The sequence below is a fragment of the Gordionus sp. m RMFG-2023 genome, chromosome 1 (assembly GCF_954871325.1).
Source record: "Gordionus sp. m RMFG-2023 chromosome 1, tfGorSpeb1-WG-v2, whole genome shotgun sequence".
NCBI classification, from domain to species: domain Eukaryota; kingdom Metazoa; phylum Nematomorpha; class Gordioida; order Chordodea; family Parachordodidae; genus Gordionus; species Gordionus sp. m RMFG-2023.
In genome coordinates, this window is record NC_088775.1 from 50,343,127 (window position 1) to 50,369,554 (window position 26,428).

General features: G+C 25.8%; 1 protein-coding gene across 4 annotated transcripts in view; it reads left to right on the forward strand.

The window, feature by feature from the left end:
- LOC135922854 (integrator complex subunit 4-like) overlaps positions 1-26,428 on the forward strand; it is a 79,103-nt gene that overhangs the window by 45,480 nt on the left and 7,195 nt on the right. For all 4 annotated transcript variants that reach the window (XM_065457351.1, XM_065457350.1, XM_065457348.1 and 1 more), the window contains exon 13: positions 14,069-14,192. In XM_065457351.1, the coding sequence (XP_065313423.1) occupies positions 14,069-14,192 (124 nt within the window). The remainder of the gene's footprint in view (positions 1-14,068; positions 14,193-26,428) is intronic.

Consider the following 26,428-nt stretch of genomic DNA (forward strand, 5'->3'; position numbering starts at 1 on the left):
TTTTATTCTAGCCTGACCCGAACCGATATTCATTTCTGTTTGGATATCTGCTTAAAATTCTTTTCGATATTTTTGCCTGAATCTTTTAGTAATTTAACATTTTTAGGTAAATCATTAGTATTGTTAAACGGCTGAGCCAAGCCAGCTTAGCCCTAAACTCAGTCAGTTTTTGAGCTGAAAAATCGACTCAGACTCAAGCCGGTTCAGGAATTCTCAAGCCGAAATATATTTATGTGTAATTCCCTAAACTCAGCCAATTTTTGAGTCGAAAAATTAACTTAGGCGCTTATTTATATTATTATATTATGAAATGAAACGAAACGAAATATGATTATATTATGAAAATAGATTTATTTATTTGATGTTTTTTAGTAAAAAATGATGATATGCTGCTATTGTAATATTATTTTTGTTACAATTTATTAGTGATTTTTACGCCCAAAATTTTAAGAAAAAAATATTTTGAAGTTCAAAAAGATTTTTTAACATATTTTGATTTGATAAGAATTTTAAATAAATCATTTTTGAGGATTCTTTTGTGAATTTTATTATAAATAAACAATCTTTTAGGTGAAATCTTTTTTTTTTATCATCTTTGTAAAATTATCTATTTTTTTAAGTATATTAAAAGTAAAATAATTTTTTAAAAAAAACTTTTTAATGTTATTTTATATGTTTTTAAGGAAAATATCTTAATGTGACAATTGTCATATTCGTTATTTTTTTAACATTTTTGAAATTTTTTGACACAAAAGGGTAAAAATAATATTTATATTGTAAAGATGTTAATTTATAAATTCAATGAAGATGTTCCTTGGAAAAATGACAATTATCATAATCGATATTTTTAAACATATTAGATTTTTTTACACTAATGGGCAAAAATATGTATTTTTAACATGTTAAATTAAAATTTCAATTAAAATATACCATATAAAAGTGACAATTGTTATAATCGTTATTTTTAAAGTTTTTTTAAATTGTTTTGACGCAAAAGGGCAAAAATAAGTATTGCTAACATGTTAAATTAAAAATTTAGTGAAGATATGACATAGATAAGTGACAATTATCATAATGGTTATTTTTTAATTTTTTTGACATAAAAGGACTAATAATTATTGCTATAACATGTTTAAATAAAACTTCAGTGAAGATGTACCCTAGATAAGTGAAAATTGTCATAATCTTTATTTTTAAAGTTTTTTGAATTTTTTTGATGCAAATGGGTAAAAATATAAATTGTAAACATGTTATATTACTTATTCATGAAGATATAGCATAAAAAAGTGACAATTGTCATAATCGTTAAATTGGTAAAAATATAGATTGTAAACATGTAAAATTAAAATTTCATGAAGATGTAGCATGAAAAGTGACAATTGCCAATCGTTGTTTTTAAAGTTTTTGAATTTTTTTGATGTAAATGGGTTAAAATATATATTGTAACATTTTATATGGTTTTTAAGTTCTTTTCATAAAAATCTTACTCTGAATTTAGATTCAGCACGATTTCGCCGTGAGTATACAAAAATTTTGCTAACTGTGAATTCAGGGTTATTATTTTAATAGATGTAGTATTAAAATTTATTAATTTAAGGAATAAGATTGTGAATACATATCTTAAAAGTTGAGAATTTAATATGAGTTACAACCCTCTTTAGTAATCACTTTGCGTATTTTTATCAAGATTGTGATAATTGGCACTTTTCTGAATTATTTCAATAAATTTAAACAAAATATCTTTTTTTGAATGATTTCTCAAAAAAATAGTGAAAACTTTAAAAATAACATTTTATGACAATTGTCACTTTTCTATGGTACATCTTCATGAAATTTTAATTTAACATGTTTACAATTATATTTTAACCCATTTGCGTCAAAACTATTGAAAAAACTTTAAAAATAACGATTATGGCAATTGTCATATATTTATGGTACATCTTCACTGAAATTTTAATTTAACATGTTAACAATCTATATTTTTACCCATTTGCATCAAAATGATTCAAAAATCTTTAAAAATAACAATTATGACAATTGTCACTTTTATATGGTACATCATAATTGAATTTTAATTTAACATGTTAAAAATACATATTTTTGCCCATTAGCATCAAAAAAATCTAATATGTTTATGATAATTGTCATTTTTCCAAGGAACATCTTCATTGATATAATTTAACATCTTTACAATATAAATATTATTTTTACCCTATTGTGTCAAAAAATTTCAAAATGTTAAAAAGTAAAGAATACAACAATTGTCACATTAAAATATTATCCTTCAAAAGATGATAAAAATAACATCAAAAACTTTAATATAAATATTTACAAAAATGATTTTAAAAAAACTTTAATCACAAAATAATTCCTCAAAATTTTTTTATTTACAAACAAGATTTAATTCTTATCAAATCAAAATATGTTCAAAAAATATTTTTGCTAAAAATTTTGGGCTTGAAAATCACTAATAAATCTTATCTTATCTAGCACGTTGGTAATAGACGTGCCCAAAATGAGCGAACGTGAATTTTATGAAGGCCCACCCTTCATAAAATTATATCGATTTTTTTCTCAAGGATACCACAAACCTTGTTGTAATATAACAAAATTGAGTGAGTGGAGGACATAAAAAAAGGATTTGTTACATAACAGGTGGATGACCACAAAAAAAATAAATTCATATAAAATACAAATAAAATGATTAAAATAAATAAATAAGGGTGTTTTATGGAAATACAGCATTCTCCTCCCCTCTTAAATTAGGCTACTCCGGGGAGGGGGTCTAAACGGTCATGTGGGTGCCTCCTCGTATTTTGGTGGGTTTTTTGGTTCGTAATCGATACGTCTCGTCCTTTGGGTCGGGGAATCTGAGAGTTCTTTCTTTCCCTTCGTGAGTGAGCCGGTTGTGATGGATTTGTAGCCTTCTGGAACAACTTCGTACGGAGTGGTGTTGTTTGGGGGGTCGTCTATCTTAGCGGGATTTTCGATGGCTTTGTGACGATATGGGATTAACGACTCGATCCGCTGTTGACCAAGGTGATACGGCGTTTCGAACTTTTTAGCGAATAAATCGTCTGAAGGGGTCTCGGTGCTTGGAGAGTTTGTGGGGTGAGAACCTGATATTTCCCGAAGGAGGTTTAACGGACGTGACTGTAGAGCAGGTACGTTTCGGGGAACAATAATAACAATAAAGGACTATCGATCAACAAGCTTCGTCAACGCATCCAGCAAGATGGCGAAACGATTACTGAATATGCAGAAGCTTTGATAGCTTTGGCCTCGCAATGCGATCTAGGACCCAGCTGGGACCTCTTCTTGTCCTCCCAATTCGGAGCAGGAATACAATCCACCGGAATACGTGGTCAGGTGATCACATCCGATAATGAAACTTTTAAAGGAAAATTAAAAATTGCTCAAACCTGGGAAATGGCCGAAGCTCTTAACCAAAATAATCCAACGAACAACGCCTTCAGCAAACAAAGAAACGTACCCATAAAGTATACTCATATACAAAACACCCCGCAAACATGATAATTACTACCAACCCCCACGTCGAAATTTCCCACGTAATGATAACCATACCTGTTACAATTGCAGGAACGTGGCACATTACAGGTCAAATTGCCCCATGAGACAAACAATCAACGATTATAACCCATCACATTATACACCACAAATGTTACTCCCAAAACCAATTGTCCCGGCGATATCCTACCCACCAGCTAACCAAGCACTACCCGATGTTAAGAAGGACGAGAATAAAGAATACCGACGCATAAATGTAATGACAAAGGAAACAGATGTCGACGAAAACCACTCTTTCCAGGTAACGATAAAAGTAAGGAAATAGATACTGGCTCAGAAGTATCCGTGATTGGTTTCAAATTTATCCCGCTCAAAGACACTAACATAATACTAAAATCATTTTTAGGACACTTCCCCGCGGTAATAAACTACCATGACAGCACATATTCGGGTAATATACTAGTAACAAATGACAACCACACCTCCATAATGGGAAAGGATATACTAAATGAAATACCCAGAATCATACAAGATATTACAGCCGAGACTCATGAAATAAAAGAGCTACCATTAGATTATCCACAAAGATATTCGGATACCTTAAGGAACTTTCCTAGTAAAATAGAGATAAAAATACTTCCCACCGCCAAACCCCGAAGCGTACCTGCTGTACAGTCACGTCCGTTAAACCTCCTTCGGGAAATATCAGGTTCTCACCCCACAAACTCTCCAAGCACCGAGACCCCTTCAGACGATTTATTCGCTAAAAAGTCCGAAACGCCGTATCATTTTGGTCAACAGCGGAACGAGTCGTTAATCCCCTATCGTCACAAAGCCATCAATCCCGCTAAGATAGACAACCCCCCAAATTACACCACTCCGTAAGAAGTTGTTCCAGAAGGCTACAAATCCATCACAACCGGCTCACTCACGAAGGGAAAGAAAGAACTCTCAGATTCCCCGACCCAAAGGACGAGACGTATCGATTACGAACCAAAAAACCCACCAAAATACGAGGGGGCACGCACATGACCGTTTAGACCCCCTCCCCGGAGTAGCCTAATTTAAGAGGGGAGGAGAATGCTGTATTTCCATAAAACACCCTTATTTATTTTTTTTTATCATTTTATTTGTATTTTATATGAATTTATTTTTTTTTGTAGTCATCCACCTGTTATGTAACAAATCCTTTTTTTTATGCCCTCCACGTGTTTCAAATTTAGTTGTAATTAAAATCCGCTCTAACACAGCGGTGCGGCGAATGCCGTTTTGTTTATTTTATTGACTTAAGATAGGGTTTACCTTCGTAATTAACTCCGCTCTAACTCAGCGGTGCGACGATGCCGGTTTTTTTTGACTAGGGAATTAAATCGGCGCAGACGCCCGGGGTAGTCGTATTTAAGCGGGGAGGGGTGTTATGTTCTATCTCCCCACTTGTCCCATATAACTTATTTCTTTTCTTTACGTTTTTCTCCACTTGTTTCTTTTGTTTTCCCATCTTCCTTTTTTTGTTATGAAATTGATATTATACCTTATTTTTAAATTGCATTTGAAACTGGTTCTAACCAGTTTCAAGAATGATTGTATCGCGATTATATAACAACCTTTTTTTTTCTCTTTGTTTTAAAAATTATAAAGGTTGGAAAAATACCTTTTTCATGACTATTAAATATTTTTTTGATTGTGTAATTTATATACATTTTTTTTTGTTTAATTATTGGATGATTTTGATTTTCTTTTTACTCCTGCTTTGCAACTACGACTTTAATAAACTTTGAAAATATTATTCCCACTACGTTGTCCTAGTGATTCCATGACAAAATCGATAAAACCCGGCCCCCTGGATCCCGTCATCGACCATCCCGTACCCCCGATCACGGACTGAATTTTTCCCACTCAGACTGGGGGACCCATCGGTCCAAATTCAACACTTACCCTTTCCGATTTTGTAATTGTGAGATTTAGTTATGAGTATTATAAAGAAAATATAAATTTAGTAATCTTATCTATTTTTGAATCCATAAAAAAAACCAAATCAATAATATAGAATGAGTTAAGGATATTTGAATCCATAGTATTACCACATCAATAATATAGAATGGATTAAGAATATACAGTAGTTTCCATTTCATCGTTAATTTTAATTCATTGAGTCGAAATAAATATATGATTAAATAAAATTAAATATTAATTCAAAATACATCACAACCACTTATCGATATTATTAGATCAATTAATAACACTTGTTGAGTCTTTCTTATTGCACCGGATGAACCGCACCCAATAATAACAAAAATTATATCACAATACAATAGCAGCGGTATCACGTCAATTCGGCACGGCGACAATTCAAATTCGGCTCGTATCTAATACAGCTGCAATTTATTATAAATTTATATTAGTATTAAAAAAAAATTGATTAATATATTTTTTTTACAAAAATCTCAATTTTATTTACTAAATGTGTAAATTAATAATGAAATTTAATAATATCAAAAAAAAATTAACAACCAATATTTATACCGATTTCTTTGGTGGACAATTTATCACATTATAAAATATACATATTATTTTAGCTAAGTTTTTAAAAATAGACTCAAATAACATTTTGATTTGAATTTATAAAAAGAGGTCTACTTTTCTCTGAGATTTTGCTAATTCATCTGGAATCAAATTTTTATCTAGAATAATCTCCTTATAAATATTTAATAGGGCTAATCCAAGGATTTTTCACCGGTAGTATTTCTTAAATAGGTTTTTAACCTTTTTAAAGTTAAAAAAGACCCTTCATGTGCAGGTACTAATGGGTAATATAGTTAAAATAATAATGTTTTGATATTGGGAACCTAAAGTGCAATTACACATGGAAAGGGTCTGCAGAGCATTTTTTGGTCTCAAAGAATACTATATTCTGTCATGATTACGAAAATCAGACATCACAAGTTAACTTATCATATGAGCCTACTATATTGAGATTTTCCCCTAATATCCTCTTGTTTCAAGCGTAATCAACAGTTTAGACTCAACCGGCAAAAAAAAATGCTTTTTAAAATAAAAATATGACTAATAAATCTTTCCTTTAATTTAAATAAAATGTATCAATAAGATGAATAAAAAAATTTATTTTATAAAAATCCTAATCGTAGATGCATCAATATTTGAGCGATTGGATTGTCTAGAAACTACTCTAGGTTTAAAGATTTCAATCCCTAACATATTAGCAATCTCCTTTACTTTCTCATATTTCATGAAATTTTTATCCACATTCTCTCTAATATTTGTTAATACCTCTCTTAAATCCAAATTAATTTTTTGTAACATTTTGCTAAAATCATATGTATAATTAAATAAAAAATTAACAAATTGAATAGATATTAAAAATTGTGGCTTAATAATAGCCTGCAAAAGATTCTCAGCATCTGCTGAATCTTTTTCCTTGCTTGATATATAAAATTCCAGTGCTGCAAATTAGTGATCTGCATAGGGCCTAAATTTTCAAGCCCGGCCCGAAATATTTTTAAAAAGTTTTTCCCAGCCCGGCACGAACCCGATATTTTTCTTAAAAATATTTGCCGGCTCGAACCCGAAATTATTTTTGAAAAAATTTATCGGCCTGGCCATACCCGAATTTATTATAAATATAGAAATTAATTTTTATGAATAATTCAAAATAAACGATATTTGTTATATGGCGTCTAGTTTCTATAAATAAAATCAAATATTTTTATTTTACAGAAAAATTCAACATAAAATTTATAAATTTAGATATATTTAAAAAAAATTCTAAGGCCCGACCCGGCCTGGCCCGAATTTCCTTAAAAAATATTAAACCCGAGCCCGATTTTTTTTAAAAAGAGTCGGGTCCGGGCCGGTCCTACTTTTGCAGATCTCTACTGCAAATACAACATCATATAGTTCAATAAAGAGTTTCACCGACTCTTGTCTTTAAATGAATCTAGTCGGACAAAATCTTTTTAGTTTCTTTTTTTGATTTTTTAAGTCAATGTCATGATAAGCCACTTATATTTTTTTATCCATGATAATTAGAATGTCAAATTTCTCATATTTATTTACACTGGAAATTTATAATTTTATTTACAATTAATATATTTATAATTTCAATACCTATATAAAAAAATAAAAAAAATTGCGCATTAATTCGTCGGGCCGATTTGGGTTTATTTTTAATAACGGTCGATTATTATTTTAGCCAAAATAATATGTAAGATTGAAATAGAGGTTCAAACTTCTTTTTCTTTATTTCTTTCATTCTTCTATGCGCAAATTCTCCAGGGTTACATAATATTAATAAAATCAACAAAAAAATCGGCATAAATATTGGTTGTTAATTTTTTTTGATATTATTAAATTTTTTATTGATATTACACATATAGTAAATAAAATTGAGATTTTTGTAAAAAAAATACAAAGAAATAATTAATAGGACTAACATTCAAAATGACTTCAATTTCATCCTTTTTTTATACTAATTAATTTATAATAAATTGTAAGCTATATTAGATAGGCGCTGAATTTCTCTGCGCCGAATTTTCCGCGCCGAATATTTTCATAATATAATATAAATTATTATGCTTAAAAAATTTTTAAAAACAAATGAGTGAACTTGGCATGGTAGACGAATTATAGATTTTATTATATTCTTTTAAAATATCAAATAAATAAATTTTGGCTCAAAATTAGACTCGAGCCAACTTCTGAGCCGGCTTGAGCCTAAGACAATTTTTCGGCGTAAAAACGGCTTTTAACAACACTATAAAGCATATGTGTCCAAAATTAATTTTGATTTTGTTCAGTAGTTAGGGTTTTTTGGAGCTTGGGACCTGTATAGACCCCACCTGGTCATCCGTGTAACTTTCTTTTGCATTGATATATTAAGCATAAATAAACACAATTTTATACCATTTTTATTAATTAAAAATAATAGATTTTACATATTTTTAGATCTTCTTCCTTTTTTTTTTAAATAATAAAATTATTAATCGTGTTCATGAATTTTTTAGAAGTTTATTAGAAAATATTTTAAATATTAAATTGGAAGATTTTAATTGGGGCTTCTCATAATTACCCTCGAAAATGGGTGGTTTAGATTTATCCTTTAAATCTTATATCTATCTCTTTCCTCATTTTTGGCATCGCGTTTGATGAATAACGCCATGATATCTTCTTTTATCTTTCCTAAAGATAACCTTTTAAACTCAGCCTTGACAGCCTGGGTATCTTTAGCTCCACCTGAAGCTGTTTTACCCACAATCTTAACACACCAATCTATTTTCGAACCTTTAATTAAAATTTTTTTAAAATAATCTCATCAAAACCCCTTTTGGAGTATATTCAACTATTACAGAATGCTGACTGTACTAGTGGTTATGAATGGTTGGAAGCATTACCAAGTCGTAACCTAGGTAACCTCTTATCAGATGAACAATTAAGAATTGCCATAGGCCATCGACTTGGATGTAACATTGTTCAACCACATACATGCATCATATGTAAAATATTAGTTGACTCCAAAGGGAGACATGGTCTAAATTATATATATAGTCAAGGCATGCAGCAATTAATTTAGCTATTAGCCGTTCTCTTATCAGGGCCCGAATACCAAACATCCTGGAGCCTACAAATTTGTCATTAGATGATGGCTTAACTTCCGTGCCTTGGTCTTTAGGGAAATCCTTAATTTGGGACTTCACATGCGTATCTTCTTCCCCAAAAAATTTAAATTCTAATCCGGAAGACATAGCCGAGAAAAAAAACAATGAAATATTCTAAATTCACAAATTATATTTTTACACCGATCGTTATCTCTTCCCTTGGACATATGCCAAGTGGAACTTTAAAGTTTTTAAAAATATAGGCGATAAGACAAGAGCCATTACATCAGAACCAGAAGAATTCTATTTTCTAACAAACCTACAAATCACTATTTTAAAATATAATTATACTCATGTTTTTTTGGGAACTTGTAGTCCCACCTCCGTTTTTATAAAATATTGTTTTATCTTATTTTATATTTGATATGTTAATTTTAATTTTATTTGAACTTAGATAAATATTCAACATCATCAATTTTTTTATATATTTTTTTTTATATCAGATTGTGACATTTTAAAATAATTTGTTACTTTTTTGACTCCGTGACAAAAGCTGTCATAAAATGATAAAATAACATTGAATTGTTAAAATCATTAAAAAGTGGACTTTAAATATGTGTTTAAAATATGAGAGCTGCAAATTAATTTGATTATAAGATATAGTGTTTCTATATTGGGATCTGAGGGGACTCCAGGAGGTCTCTCGCCGAATTTTTTCACCTATGCAACGAAGGGTTAAAGATCTATTGTTAGGCTATATAAACATTTAAATTATTACTCTTAACTTAATTATTACTTGAGATATTGTAAAATAAATGAAATGTAATTATTTTTGCCAAAAATGTAGCATTCTTTCCTCTGCAAACCCCCATTTATTAACAAGTAAGCAGTGTTGGTAGATTAAATTTCGTTTTTTATAAGATATAATATATGATTCAAAATTAACTTATATATATATATATATAAAGACCTCAGAAATACCAATTGCACGGCCTGGTCCGGATTTGTAAAATAATTTTTTGGCCCAGTCCTTATTTCTTATGTTTCGGCCCGGTTCGAATGTTCAAAATTTTTTTCGATAAAATGATCTTGAAATGTGTAATACTTTTTAAATTTACTATATATATAATCTCTATTTAAAATATCCCGTCTAGTTCGGGTATATAGGGAAATTTTTTTTAGCCCGGCCCGAATATTAAAATAAATAAACCCGGCCCGGGCTTATTTGGAAAAAATATTTATGGCTTGGCCCATATGCTCGGGCCTACAGATCTCTATCAGAGATCTGCAGAGGTACCATTTGTACAGCCCGGCTCAGATTGAAAAATTTTCAGCCCGGTCCGGCCCGGATTTTAAAAAAAAAATTTTTGAAGGCCTGGCCCGGCTCGGAATTTTTTTAAATTATATTCGACCTGGTATATACAAAAAATTCATTATTTCGTATTTTATCATATTTTTCGGCGAGTATTATCATTTAATAAGCAAGTATATTTTTATTCTAAACATATATTTAGTATATTACAAATTGATACTTATATATTAACGGAAGGCTTAAAAAAAAACAAAAAAATAATTAAATTTTTATTTTATTTTTTATTAATACTAATCCTATATATATATATGTTAGCGGCAATGTGAGGTAGTGGTAGGTAGGGAGGGTTTTTAATTTGTTACCATATATTTTTTAATATATATTTTTTTTAAATATATTTTTTAATATATATTTTTTTTAAATATATTTTTTAATATATATTTTTTTTAAATATATATTTTTTTTAAATATATATTTTTGATCGCTAATTTTTTTTATTTTTTGTGTTATATGATTTTTTTAATATATTTTTTTGATTGATATTTTTTTTCTTGATATATCTTTTGATCGCTAATTTTTTTATTTAAGAAATTTTTTAAAATATATTTTTGATATTTTTATAAAAATATATTTTTGATATTTTTATAATAATATATTTTTTTTTTCTTGATATTTGATCGTTAATTTTTTTTATTTTTTGTGTTATATGTTTTTTTAATAAATTTTTTTAAATATATATTTTTTTTGTGTTATATGATTTTTTTAATAAATTTTTTTAAATATTATCCAAGGCCTTCATTTCTCGAAAAAAACTTAGATAAACTTAGAATGTTTGGTGTATAATCTTAGTAATTGTTTAAAATAAATATAAACATGAGGGCTAACTTTGAAAATGCTAAAATTAATTTAGTAATTATATTTATTTTCGAAAAGTTATTTAATACTTTGATAGATTTAAATTTCAATAGTACTCTAACTTGTAATTTCAGATCGTTCACTAAAGTGAATAAATATTTAAAATGTATTTACTCACAGAATTGAAATAAATAAGTCAAAGATATTATATTTAGTTGATATACAAATAACCGATGCAGGATTCTATATTTAAATATATTTCGTAGTTAACATTTTAGGAAAAAATAAATTAATCTTACAATTATTTTAATCTTATATCGGCCTACTATTATAAATTATGTTAAAAAAACATTTCCGGATGCTATGAAGATTAAAGTTTAATCATAATAGTGGAATTTATTATCATTTGAAGTGATAAATATATTATTAATAAAATATTGAATTTAATCAAATCAAGGAATGACGATTTGCAGGAAAATATCTCATCATTAATTTTGAATATATAAATAAAAGCGAATTTAGGAATTTTATTGTTGATATTACTGTTAGTGACTTAAATATAAAACATATCTAAACTGAAATTTTAATTTAACGTTTACAAAACATATTTTTACCTATTTACCTTAAAAAAACTCAAAAAAGTTTAAAAATAACGATTATGACAATTGTCACCATAGTACACTTTCACTGAAATATTAATTTAACATGTTTACAAAACATATTTTACCCATTTACTTTAAAAAAACTTAAAAAAGTTCAAAAATAACGATTATGACAATTGTCACTTTTCCATAGTACACTTTCACTGAAATATTAATTTAACATGTTTACAAAACATATTTTTACCCAAATACTTTAAAAAAAGTTTAAAAATTACGATTATGACAATTGTCACTTTTCCATAGTACACTTTCATTGAAATATTAATTTAACATGTTTACTAAACATATTCTTACCCATTTACTTTAAAAAAACTTAAAAAGATTCAAAAATAACGATTATGACAATTGTCACTTTTCTATAATACACTTTCACTGAAATATTAATTTAACATGTTTACAAAACATTTATTTACCCATTTACTTTAAAAAATCTCAAAAAAGTTCAAAAATAACGATCATGACAATTGTCTCATTCCCATAGTACACTTTCACTGAAATATTAATTTAACATGTTTACAAAACATATTTTTACTCATTTACTTTAAAAAATCTAACATATTTTTACCCATTTACTTTAAAAAAACTCAAAAAAGTTTAAAAATAACTATTATGACAATTGTCACTTTTCTATAGTACACTTTCACTGAAATATTAATTTAACATATTTACAAAACATATTTTTATCTATTTGTTTTAAAAAATCTGAAAAAGTTCAAAAATAACGATTATGACATTTGTCACGATTACCTAAAAAATTATCTATCAAAAGATATATAATAGATAAAACTACGTAAAATATAAATATATAATAATCATTTTAAAAATATATATTAAAAAATATCAATCAAAAAAATATATTTAAAAAAATATATTAAAAAATATCAATCAAAGATATATATTTAAAAAAATTTATTAAAAAAATATATAATACAAAAAATAAAAAAATTAGCGATCAAAAGATATATCAAGAAAAAAAATATCAATTAAAAAATTATATTTAAAAAAATTTATTAAAGAAATCATATAAAAAAATATCAATCAAAAAATATATTGTAACAAATTAAAATATATTTAAAAAAAAATATCAATCAAAAAATATATTGTAACAAATTAAAATATATTTAAAAAAATATATCAATCAAAAAAATATATTTAAAAAAATTTATTAAAGTAATAATAAATTAATCTCAAATAAATAATAAATTTAGCCTGATTTAACCCGACAATGTATAATATGCCGATATAACAAAATTACCCTACCTACCACTACCTCACATTGCCGAATATTTCACATTGCCGCTAACATATATATATACAATTTTAATTTACACTTTTTACATAAGTTTTTTAAAAGGTTAAATTTTAACAAATTCGTCCTTAAATTAAATTAACATTTACGAAAATTAGGAAAATATAAAAGGTCATTAAATAAATTTAAAAGAAAGAATTATTTAAAAAAGGTCATTAATTACAAAGTAAAAAATATATAAAGTTTATGCAAAATTTATATATTAACAGATACTGTAAAAAATTTGTGTAAATAATATTTTGAGAATATACTATGTATTTATAAAAAAATAAAAATGATATTTTAATTAATTAAAAATATACATATATTATATAATAATGTTACATATATTATATATTATATAATAATGTTAAATATATTATATATTATATAATAATGTTACATATATTATATATTATATAATAATGTATTTAATCCTTTGCTTATTTATTCCATGGCAGGAAAATTATAATTTTATTATGTAATAGATACTATGAGTCTTAGCTAGTGTTAACTTTCACCAAACATTATATCATAACTATATATAATCATTATAACCATATCTAATTGACGAATATAATAATTCATGTTGTATAAATTTTTTAAAAAAATACGGCCTGGCCCGGCCTGGGTATTTTTTAAAAAAAATTTTCAGGCCCGGCCCGGGTTTTTTTAAAAAAATTTTCAAGCCCGGCCCGGTCCGGGTATATTTTAAAAATTTAAAATACGGCCCGGGCCTACAGGTCTCTGATATATATATATAATTAATTATTATAATAAATTTTAAATATAATTTATATTTTCATTTCAGGTTAGATACCCGGACAATAAGCTGGAGTATCATAAAATATTTGATTCCAATGCTAAGCTAACGGAAACTGGTCGGTTCAAAATAGAGACTGATGTGCTTATTACATCAGAAAAATCTTGGACAGGTGTTATTTTATAAAAAATTTAAAGTGTTTTAAATCTGTTATTGATAAAAATAATTAATTGAAAGAAATGAATCTATAAATATTTTGTAGGGTCTACAAAGCCCACTAAAGTCAAAATGCAAATCAATAAATGCATTATTCACGATGTTTATTTGTACGTATCAAATATTTCATTGAATAGACATGGAAATAAATTAAAAAATAAAAATTTCACTAAAGACATTCATCCCTTATTTATAATTTGAATATTTACGAGTAAAGAAATCTTAGATATTTGCGAATTATTTTGAACAACACGGATTTTTTTTTATTCAATTTACTAATAAAACTGAGCTGACCATTTTTATATATAAGGATATAAGTTAATTGCACAGGGTAATTCCATACTATAGGGATAACTTTTCCCGACCTTTTTAATTTTGATAAAATTTTGCATACTGAGAGAACATCATTCAATTCGCGAAATCTAAATATAATAGTCCCAAATCCAAATACAGATGTCGGTTAAAATATTTTATTTATTCCTACCTCTTATCGCATATATATTCCAATTTACATTTATTTATTATATTCACAACAGAAATAAATAATCTACTTATTCTACCAATTAATATCGATTTCAAAATTCCTTGCCGTTATATTTATTTACCATTTTAAAATTTCCCACCGAATCATTTGAACCGAAAGTTAGTATTGTTAAATTTGAGCCGATTTTTTAAAACGGCGACTCCATATTTTAGACAGAAAAATTTCCTTAAACCTCGAGATTTCACTGATAGATGTTAAATTTTTGTACCATCTGAAAGTAAAATCCTCACTTGTGTATCTGGATAAAATATTGAGATAACCCTTTCTAAAAATCAGCTCAAATCAAGCCGTTTTGAAAGCATTATATTGGGATTTAGAAAAATTTTGGCAAATGTAGATGACGAATTTCATAAATTAAATGTCATTTTTGAGTGAAAAGCAAAGCTCTATGAATTTAATATGTCTTCCACGACTTGCATCAAGGCAATCCTTCCAACATTAATATAGGGCCAGTCGAAGAATACTATAAAATAAATCTTATTTATCTCCCTGGATACTTCTATACCTCAATTAATGAAATGTTCTTGATTAATCAGGAAGCACTTACAAATCTGCAAATGTTATTACCACTGAATCCTTCCGAATCTATTTTAAATCTTGATAGAGGAAGAATTAAATATTGGCAGATTTTATTGTGATGATGTTATAATATCCCTTGATGTATTACTAGCTAAATGCAGATGATATAAAAGGTTAAATATGGTTTATAATGTTCCAAAAAATGCTATAGATATTTCAAAAACATTCTTGACTATTTTCCTTTTATTTAAAAATTATTTAATATTTTGTTAATACCCGTTAGAATTTTTACCAATGATAGAACATTTTTTCTTTAATAAGCATAAAAACATACCGGAGGATTGAGTTGGCCATCTTTAAAAATCGTAACACTATTGAAGAATACTACCTCTGAAATTTGAATAGTTGTTAGCTTAAATTACATTTTGACACCAATCACTGATTAAATCATTGAAAAAATTAACTCAAAGAAGATTGAGTTTTACATCTATATTTATATTATACTTCTTAATTATATTATTTCCCCTTAATTCATATTGAAGCCAAACACTGATGAAATTTTACATTTATATATACTATACTTCTTATTTATATTATTTTCTATTTTTTAGTACACCATAATCCTTTTCATATACATGTAAAACAACATTTTTTAAAAATATAATTTAAACTTATATATCAAATTTTAAATCAAAATAATTTATATTTTTTTACAAAGATATAAACATTAAATATTTTATAGTTATTAGTCCTAATAATTTTTTGAAACTCTTACGTGAATTATTCAACTTAAATAACTTTAGAATTATTCAACTTAAATAACTTCTATAATTATTCAAATTTTTTTATTTATCCCCCCCCCTTCCCCATTGCGAATTTCTAATTATCGTTTTTTTGTTAAAAAGGTTTAGCAATTTATAGGTTATATTGCCTACAAATTTCTATATTCTATTGATTTTTTGATTTCAAGTTGCATTGCCTATGTATTTGTTAATAGTTTTATTAATTAATTTCATATTGAAATCACCATCAATAATAATGAAATGATTATTGTTGATATGTTTAAGATGATCATAAGTATGTTATATTTCTAGACTTTCAAAAGCCAAAAATAAATATTGCTATTTAATAAACTATAGAACTCTAATATTATTTCTAGCAAATTTTAAACACAAATTTTTAACACTAACTTACGGAATCGAAAGTTGTGACATTTCCAAGACCAACATAAAAAAATCACAAACCTTTATAAATAAATAAATACTTTAATTTAATAACCGATAATATAAAGTAATTAAAAATAAAATCTAACTGTGTATAAAATAACATATAGAATTAAGATTTATAAAGTATATTATAAATTTTAAAAATAACCTATTTCAAAAAAAGAAGTTAAAAAGAATACTGGTGACGGCTAGTATTGTTAAACGGCCCGATTTGAGGCGATTTTTACAGCGAAATCAATATTTTAGCCAGAAAAAATATTAAGCAAGCCTGAAGATTTTGTTCTAGATGGCACTAAGGTGTTAAAATTTATTCAAATCTCGAGGCTTGGGCAATATTTTGCTGGCTAAAATATCGAGTTAACTGTTTTTTAAATCGGGCGCAATCGAACCATTTCAACTATAGTGGCGGCCATGAATCTATAGATAATTTAGGGCTATCAAGATTGTTTTAGGGTTTTTTTGAGCCTCTTTCCCAAATGAGCAGTTTTCGAAACTACTATGGATATAAATATATTGTCGGCTATATGAGAATATGTGATTTGCTTTTTTTCTACTTTACCTTATAAAGCGTATAACCATTCGTGCTGAACTTTAAATACCAACTCATAATATTCAATATAAATCAATGGAACCTATATAATGCTCCCTTTATTAAACTACTTGCCTTTAGGAAATTAGAAATATTATGCCATACCCTTTGACATAATTATTCCAATACTATAACCACCAATGCTCTTAAATATAAATCCAGTAATAACAAAAGCAAAATAGAATATTACACATGTATTAAATTTATGTACGATCATGCGCTAAATATTTTAAGCAAACATAATGTTGATACGTCTTCATTAATATCTTTCAAAACAAAAATTATTTAAAAGAATGGCTCAAACAAGCAATACTAGAATTGATCAATTGTATTTCTTCCATCTTGTATTAATTAAATGTGTTTTTCATCCTTTTTAATTGACTTTATTTTTAATTTAAATAACACTTTTCTTATTGTGGAGCTTTCTCCTATGTGTTTGTTTTTTCTTTTTGATCTGGATTTTTATTTTTAATGAGTTCCTATATGTTCTATTCTAATATCCTATAGAGAGTTGTTTTACGTCATTGTCAGACCCTTAGCCCGGAATTTTCAGTTGGGTCGGGGTGCAATTGTTTATTTTGGAAGGCCAATATTTTTTTTGAAATAAAACAAATAGTTAGGCACTCTGAAATTTTTTGCTATTTTATATTAAAAATTTGTAAAAATAAATATACAAAATAATATAATACGATATTTTGATTTATAAATTTTAACAAAATGTATTAAAAGATAAATTTTGGGTTATTTTTTTTCATATTCTAAAATTAAAATTTGGTTTATATTAACTCTCTAAATAGCTGGATGTGCAACGTCAAAAATAAAACTACGTTATACTCAAATATTATGGGTAGAAATAAGCAAGGTTGACAAGTTGGTCAATTGACTGTTCAAATTCAGTCTAGTGTTATTAAAAAGTCGAGTTCTTACGACTTGCGGAGTCATAGTCGTAAAAAACGGCTCCGACTCAAGCCGATCAAGGAGCCGCATGAGCCGGCTCGTGTAAGTCGATTCGTTGGTGCGCTCAATTTTTTTGTTTTTTTTTATAAAATCTGGTGCTAAATTTTGGGTTACTGATTAATGTTAACAAAATTATAATAAGAATATTCATGTCGTAACTAAAAATGGCTCAGGACCCGAATTCGGCTTCAGGGATTATATACCTAAATTTATAACACAAAAATGTAAAAATATAATTTATATTGTAAATATGTTATATTAAAATTTTAGTGAAGATGTAGTGAAAATTGATTGTCATAATCGTGTTTTTAAAGTATTTAAAATTTTTTTGACGTAAATGGGCTAAAATAAGTATTGCTAATATTGTTATATTAAAATTTTAGTGAAGATGTAGTAAAAATTGATTGTCATAATCGTTGTTTTTAAAGCTTTTTTAATTTTTTTGAAGTAAATGGGCTAAAATAAGTATTGCTAACATGTTTAAATAAAATTTCAGTGAAGATGTACTCTAGATAAGTCAATTGTCATAATAGTTGTTTTTAATTTTTTTAACGTAAATGGGCTAAAATAAGTATTGCTAATAAATAAAATTTCAGTGAAGATGTATATACCCTAGATAAGTGACAAATGTCATAAAAGTTTTTTTTAATTTTTTTGACGTAAATGGGCTAAAATAAATACTGCTAACATGTTTAAATAAAATTTCAGTGAAGATGTACCCTAGATAAGTGACAATTGTCATAATCGTCTTTTTAAGATTTTTGAAATTTTTTGACGCAAGTGGGTAAAAATATATATTGTAAATATGTTATATTAATATTTTAGTAAAGATGTACCATAGGTAAGTAACAATTGTCATAATCGTTGTTTTTTAAATTTTTATGACGTAAATGGGCTGAAATAGATATTGCTAACATGTTAAAATAAAACTTCAATGAAGATGTACCCTAGATACAGGGTATCTCATTCAAAAAAGGAAAATCGTAATTTTTTTAAATTTTTCTTAAACTTTCATTTATTTTTGTTATTCCTTCTTAATTTCTTTCTAAATTTTTGCGATTTCTTTATATTTTTTTCTTACTGTATCTTTTCTCAATTTATTTCTACTTTTTTCGATTTTCTTTACTTTTATTTTTCTTACTATATCTTCTCTCAATTTATTTTTCTTCTCATTTTGATAATTCTTTTGTATTTTTAAAAATAATTTATAAATTTAGGTCCATTTTTTTAACAATTCTTTATGTTTTTTTTCATCATACATACAATATTCTTTTTATGATTTTTTCATTGTAATCTTTTACATACATTTCTAACCTTTTCAATCTCTTTAAGTCATTTTTAATCTTTATTTTTTTAAGCATTTCTCAATTTTTTTCTTCTCATTTTTGATAATTATTTTTTAAAATTATATATAATGTTTTTGGCAAACAATATAATTACAATTGCTAAATTATAAATTAATCGTTTGGTTATTTATAATGTACCTTTTTAAAATTAAATAAGTTTGAACTGTACAGGGTTGCATGTGTTTTATTTGGTGATATAATAAAAACAAAAACTATTAAGTGGTATAATTAGTGTTGCGTAATCGGCTAATTTTAGCCGACTAAAAACGGCTTAGCCGAGATTTTAGGTGGAAAAATCGGCTAAGCCTAATTAGGTATAGCCTAAAAATCGGCTAAGCCTAAAAATCAACTAAGCCTAAAAATGGGCTAAGCCTAAAAATTGGCTAAAATAAATTAGTCAAAATTCTGCCTCGATGCTTCTTAGCATTAATTATTATTTATTTATTTTAGTAAAATAATTTATTTTATTTATATTTAATGTAAATATTTTATTATTATCAACAAATAAACATGATATGATTTAATATTTTTTATTTATATTATTATATTTTGAAATGAAAATAAATTTATTTATTTGATGTTTTTTTAATAAAAAAAATAAAATGCTGCTATATTGTAAAAATGTAATATTCTTTATAATATAATTTATTAGTGATTTTCACAATCTTCTTTGTAAATACATCTTTTATTGAGAAATTATATTGTAAATTTTATTAGATAAATAAACAATCTTTTAGGTGAAATCTTTTATCATTTTTTTAAAATTATCTATTTATTATTAAATAAGGTGGATTTTATGAAACTTTTTTGATGTTATTTTATATGATCTTTAGGATAATATTTTAATGTGACAATTGTCATAATCGTTCTTTTATAAGTTTTTTGAATTTTTTTGAAGAAAGTATGTTAAAATAAGTATTAATAACATGTGTAAATACAAATTTAGTGAAGATGTACCAATGAAAAGTGACAATTGTCATAATCGTTATTTTTAAAGTTTTTCGAATTTTTTTGACGAAAATATGTTAAAATAAGAATTAATAACATGTTTAAATATAAATTTAGTGAAGATGTACCAATGAAAAGTGACAATTGTCATAATGGTTAATTTTAAAGTTTTTTGAATTTTTTTTACGAAAATTTGTTAAAATAAGTATTAATAACATGTGTAAATATAAATTTAGTGAAGATGTACCATAGAAAAGTGACAATTGTCATAATCATTATTTTTAAAGTTTTTTGAATTTTTTTGACGAAAATATGTTAAAATAAGTATTAATATTATGTCTAAATATAAATTTAGTGAAGATGTACCAATGAAAAGTGACAATTGTCATAATCGCTATTTTTAAAGTTTTTTGAATATTTTTGACGAAAATATGTTAAAATAAGTATTAATGTGTAAATATAAATTTAGTGAAGATGTACCCTAGAAAAGTGAAAATTGTCATAATCGTTATTTTTAAAGTTTTTTGAATATTTTTGACGAAAATATCTTAAAATAAGTATTAATAACATGTAAATATAAATTTAGTGAAGATGTACCATAGAAAACTGACAATTGTCATAATCGCTATTTTTAAAGTTTTTTGAATTTTTTTGACGAAAATATGTTAAAATAAGTATTAATAACATGTGTAAATATAAATTTAGTGAAGATGTACCAATGAAAAGTGACATTTGTCATAATCGTTAATTTTAAAGTTTTTTGAATTTTTTTGAAGAAAATATGTTAAAATAAGTATTAATAACATGTGTAAATATAAATTTAGTGAAGAAGTACTAATGAAAAGTGACATTTGTCATAATTGTTATTTTTAAAATTTTTTGAATTTTTTTGAAGAAAATATGTTAAAATAAATGTTAAAAACATGTTTAAATTAAAATTTAGTGAAGATGTGCCATAGAAAAGTGACAATTGTCATAATCGTTATTTTTAATTTTTTGAATTTTTTTGACGAAAATATGTTAAAATAAGTATTAATAACATGTGTAAATATAAATTTAGTGAAGATGTACCAATGAAAAGTGACAAATGTCATAATCGTTATTTTTAAAGTTTTTTGAATTTTATTGATAAAGATATTATAAAATAAGTATTGATAACATGTTTAAATAAAAATTTAGTGAAGATGTACTCTAGATAAGCGACAATTGTCATAATCGTTATTTTTAAAGTTTTTTGATTTTTTTTGACGAAAATAGTTAACTTGCATCGATATTGATTTTAAAATAGAAAAAAAAGTTTACCCAAATTTTAAACAAGATTGTCTGGTGAAAATTGGTAAAAAAATAATAATTTCTAACTTAGGATTAGATATTATGATATAAATTTTGCATATTAATTTCTGACCCGATTAACAAATGTAATAAAATGCCAATTCGCTCCTGTTTTTGGGGAAGAATCTATTATTACCATATGTTTTTCTATGGCATATACTCAGGCAATTTTAATTTTACAATCTATATTTTTACCCATTTACATCAAAGAAATTTTAAAAATAACGATTATGACAATTGTCACTTTTCTATAGTACATCTTCACTAAATTTTTATTTAATCATGTTATTATTACTCATTTTAACATATTTTCGTCAACAAAAATCAAAAAACTTAAAAAATAATGATTATAACAATTGTCGCTTATCTAGAGTACATCTTCATTAAATGTTTATTTAAACATGTTAAATATACATATTTTAAAATATTTTCGTCAAAAAAATTCAAAAAACTTTAAGAATAACGATTATGACAATTGTCACTTTTCATTGGTACATCTTCACTAAATTTATATTTACACATGTTATTAATACTTATTTTAACATATTTTCGTCAAAAAATTCAAAAATTTAAAAAATAACGAATATGACAATTGTCACTTTTCATTGTCTTCACTAAATTTATATTTACACATGTTATTAATACTTATTTTAACATATTTTCGTCAAAAAAATTCAAAAAACTTTAAAAATAACCATTATGACAATGTCAATTTTCTATGGTACATCTTCACTAAATTTTATAAAATAATAATTTAAAAAATTACATCATATAAATAAAAAACTTTTCAAAAAGTAACATTTAAGAGAATAATGATATAATTTTTTTTTACTTGTCTTACTTAAATAGCCAGTTATAAATAATTAACATAAAATAATAATTTTTAAAAAAATTCTCCATATTAATTTTTGTTGAAATATTGAGAATTCCGAATTTTTTAAAAAACTTGAACTATTTGTTTAACCTCTTTTAAAATTAGGTGAAAGTGAAAAGTTTATTCCGAATAAACCCCTACAATTGGGATGGCAACAACATTCATAGAACCTTAAATAGGCATTCAAATTAAGGCTATTAAAAAGGCCTCGAATAAGTTGCTTGATGTGAATGCGTTTATATTAGTGATCTGCATCGGGCCTTATTTTTCAAGTCCAGCTAAGTAATTTTTTTTAAAAAAAGTTTCGCCGGCCCGCACCATAAATTAATTTTTAAAATGTTTTACCGGCCTAGCCCGATTTTATTTAAATATAGAAATTAATTTTTATAATTACTCTTAATTAAAATACATGTTATATGGCGTCTAGTTTTATAAATAAAATCAAATATTTTTATTTTAAATAAAAAATTCAATAAAATTGATAAATACCTGGTCTACTTTTGCAAATCTCTAATTTATATATCGCATGTGACAAAATTGTTGGTTAATATATTTAATGAGTTAATTTTTTCTATTTTTGAAATATGTTATTTTATATGATCATTGTAAGGATAATATTTTAATCTGACAATTGTCATATTCGTTATTTTTTAAGATAATTGAAATTTTTTGACAAAAGGGCAAAAATATAATTTATATGGTAAAAATGTTAAATTATAAATTCAATGAAAATGTTCCTTGGAAAAGTGACGATTATCATAATCGGTATTTTTAAACATATTTTATTTTTTGACGCTAATAGACATAAGTATGCATTTTTAACATGTATAAATAAAACTTCAGTGAAGATGTACCATATAAAAATGACAATTGTCATAATCGTTATTTTTAAAATTTTTGCATTTTTAACATGTATAAATAAAACTTCAGTGAAGATGTACCATATTAAAATGACAATTGTCATAATCGTTATTTTTAAAATTTTTTGACAATTAAAAAACTTTAAAAATAACGATTGACAATTGTCACTTATCTATGGTAAATCTTCACTAAAATTTTAATATAACATATTTACAATCTATATTTTTACCCACTTGCGTCAAAAATCTTTAAAAACGATTATGACAATTGTCACTTATCTAGAGTACATCTTCACTGAAATTTTATTTAAACATGGTAGCAATATATATTTTAGCCCATTTACGTCAAAAAAATTTATAAAACTTTAAAAACAACGATTATGACAATTGTAACTTGGTACATCTTCACTGAAGCTTTATTTTAACATGTTAGCAATACCTATTTTAGCCCATTTACGTCAAAAAAACTTTAAAAACAATGATTATGACAATTGTCACTTATCTAGGGTACATCTTCACTGAAGTTTTATTTTAACATGTTAGCAATATTTATTTTAGCCCATTTACGTCAAAAAAACTTTAAAAACAACGATTATGACCATTGTCACTTATCTAGGGTACATCTTCACTGAAATTTTAATTTAACATCTTTACAATATAAATTATATTTTTACATTTTTGTGTTATAAAAATTAGGTATAATCCCTGAAGCCGAATTCGGGTCCTGAGCCATTTTTAGTTACGACATGAATATTCTTATAATTTTGTTCTCATTAATCAGTAACCCAAAATTTAGCAATTTACCAGATTTTATAAAAAAAACAAAAAAATTGAGCAGACCCAGCGAGTCGACTTATACGGGCCGACTTCATGAGTCGATTAAGCGAGCCGACCAATGCGATTCATTTAGTCGGCTCGAGTCAAAGTCGTTTTATCGATTATAAACTCTCGAGTCGCAGCTAAGTCGACTCGGCTTAGCCGTTTAAAACACTAGACCGGAGGTGTATTTGACCTGGTCTTATTAAAAATCTGTAATTAATGTTATCACAATGATGCTTATTTGAGATTAAAGTGTCATAAAATAATTAGGCTTATTATAAGGTCGTGATGATCAAATATTTCAAGTGATATCATAAATTTCTGTAGTAAAAACGGCATGAATATAAAATTATGTGAAAAGCACTAACTTACATAAGAAACAATCAGATTCCGATCTCAAGTTAGTGAAAGGAGCTTTGTTCACCATGTATTAAGAGAAGTGACATTTTATTAACAGTTCCTAGTTCTACTTCTTCATTAATAAATTGGTTTATATTGGTAAATTATCTTACTAGAACAATAGACAACAGGAAAATTGATATAAAAATATTAAAGAAATTGATAATATTGAATATAAATCAGAACAAAACTACCACGGAGAGCTAACATTAGTTATTGAATGACAATGAATTTTAATAATATTATAAAATAATGTTAATGAATGAATCAAGTAGTATTATAAAAATTCTCTTGTAAAATTTAAAAAAACAAATAGAATATTATCTTTTAAATATATAAAAAATAAAGTTAATATTTTCTTAAAAAACATTTATTTGAATTTGGCCATATTTGACCGGTCAAATACACAACCCTGGAAATAAGTAATTATAGTGTAAGTTACCTGAGCCCTGTGCTTAAAAATCCTTCAGTTATCCTTCATAGTAAAATATTCGTCCTCTTTTTAAGAGTTTTCATCCTCTTTAATTTATTTTAATATTTGATATGCATTGACCATAATTGACGTTTAAGGGACTTGAAAGGCTAGAAGTAGTTTGCCATTTTAATATATTACACTTCATTAAGAAAATTGGTATTTTAATTAATCCTCTTCATATAAGAATATTCGTCCTCTTTCAATTTTTTTAAAATATATTCTAATTAATGTCCAGGTATCATCGCATAATAAGCAGGAATTAGTTTGCAATTTCTATAATTTATTTTAATTGTTTAATTAATTGAATCTCGCTAACTGACTTACCATTTTCAAGAAGAGATTGAGAAGAATTATCACGGGAACTGACTTCACCAAAACTAGTGTCTTTTTGCCGGGGAATAAAAAAGGATATTGTTTCTTGTTTTTTCATTTAATTGTAAATGAGTGAATGGATTTTTTATAACTAATATTTTTATGAGTATTTTCTTGTTTTTTCATTTTGTAAATGAGTGAATGGATATCTTATAACTAATATTTTTATGAGTATTTTCTTGTTTATTGGCGAATTAAAATTTTAATAACTAGAATTTTGTTTTTTAGTTAGGCTTGGGGGCCAAATTCCCTCTCCCCCTTCCGGGATCCTTCATGGCTACGGGCCCGGTCATTACTCTAAAAAAATAGGTTGACATGTTATAATAATATAGAAACAGATTTTTTTTGTGGGAATTTGAGGCTAATTTTTTTTAAAGTTCCTTCCGTTGAATTTTTTTAAAGTTTATAGCCCTTATAAATTTATTTTCTTTTATTTAGCATGTGCCAATAATTTTAAAATTAATTTTTTAAGATAAATTAACAATTACTTAACTTGATCTTCACTGTATATGGTCACTGAATCAAAAGAAACAATAATTATAAACTTATTATCAATAATTGACAATACTGTAACAATTGTGTAGTCCCCTATGCAAATATTTCCCATGGCCGCAGTAAAAATGAACATTATTTTTTGGATCTTCCAATATGATTTTTCAACCGATTTCGGATTTTTTAAATTTTTTGTAACCTGGTTCCGGTGTAACGTGTGAAAGTGATCTGTGAGATTTCGAAATCTCACGCAATCACTTTCACACGGATGGGTTGTGAGATTTTGATGATAATGGCCCCCAATGTTTTTGAAGCGATAAATCTAAAGCAAAAATTTTCATGACATGAATTTAAATGATAATATAATATAGAGACAATAATGGTATAAAACCTAACTGTTAAATTATAATCTATGTTTTAAAATATTATTTTAATAATGC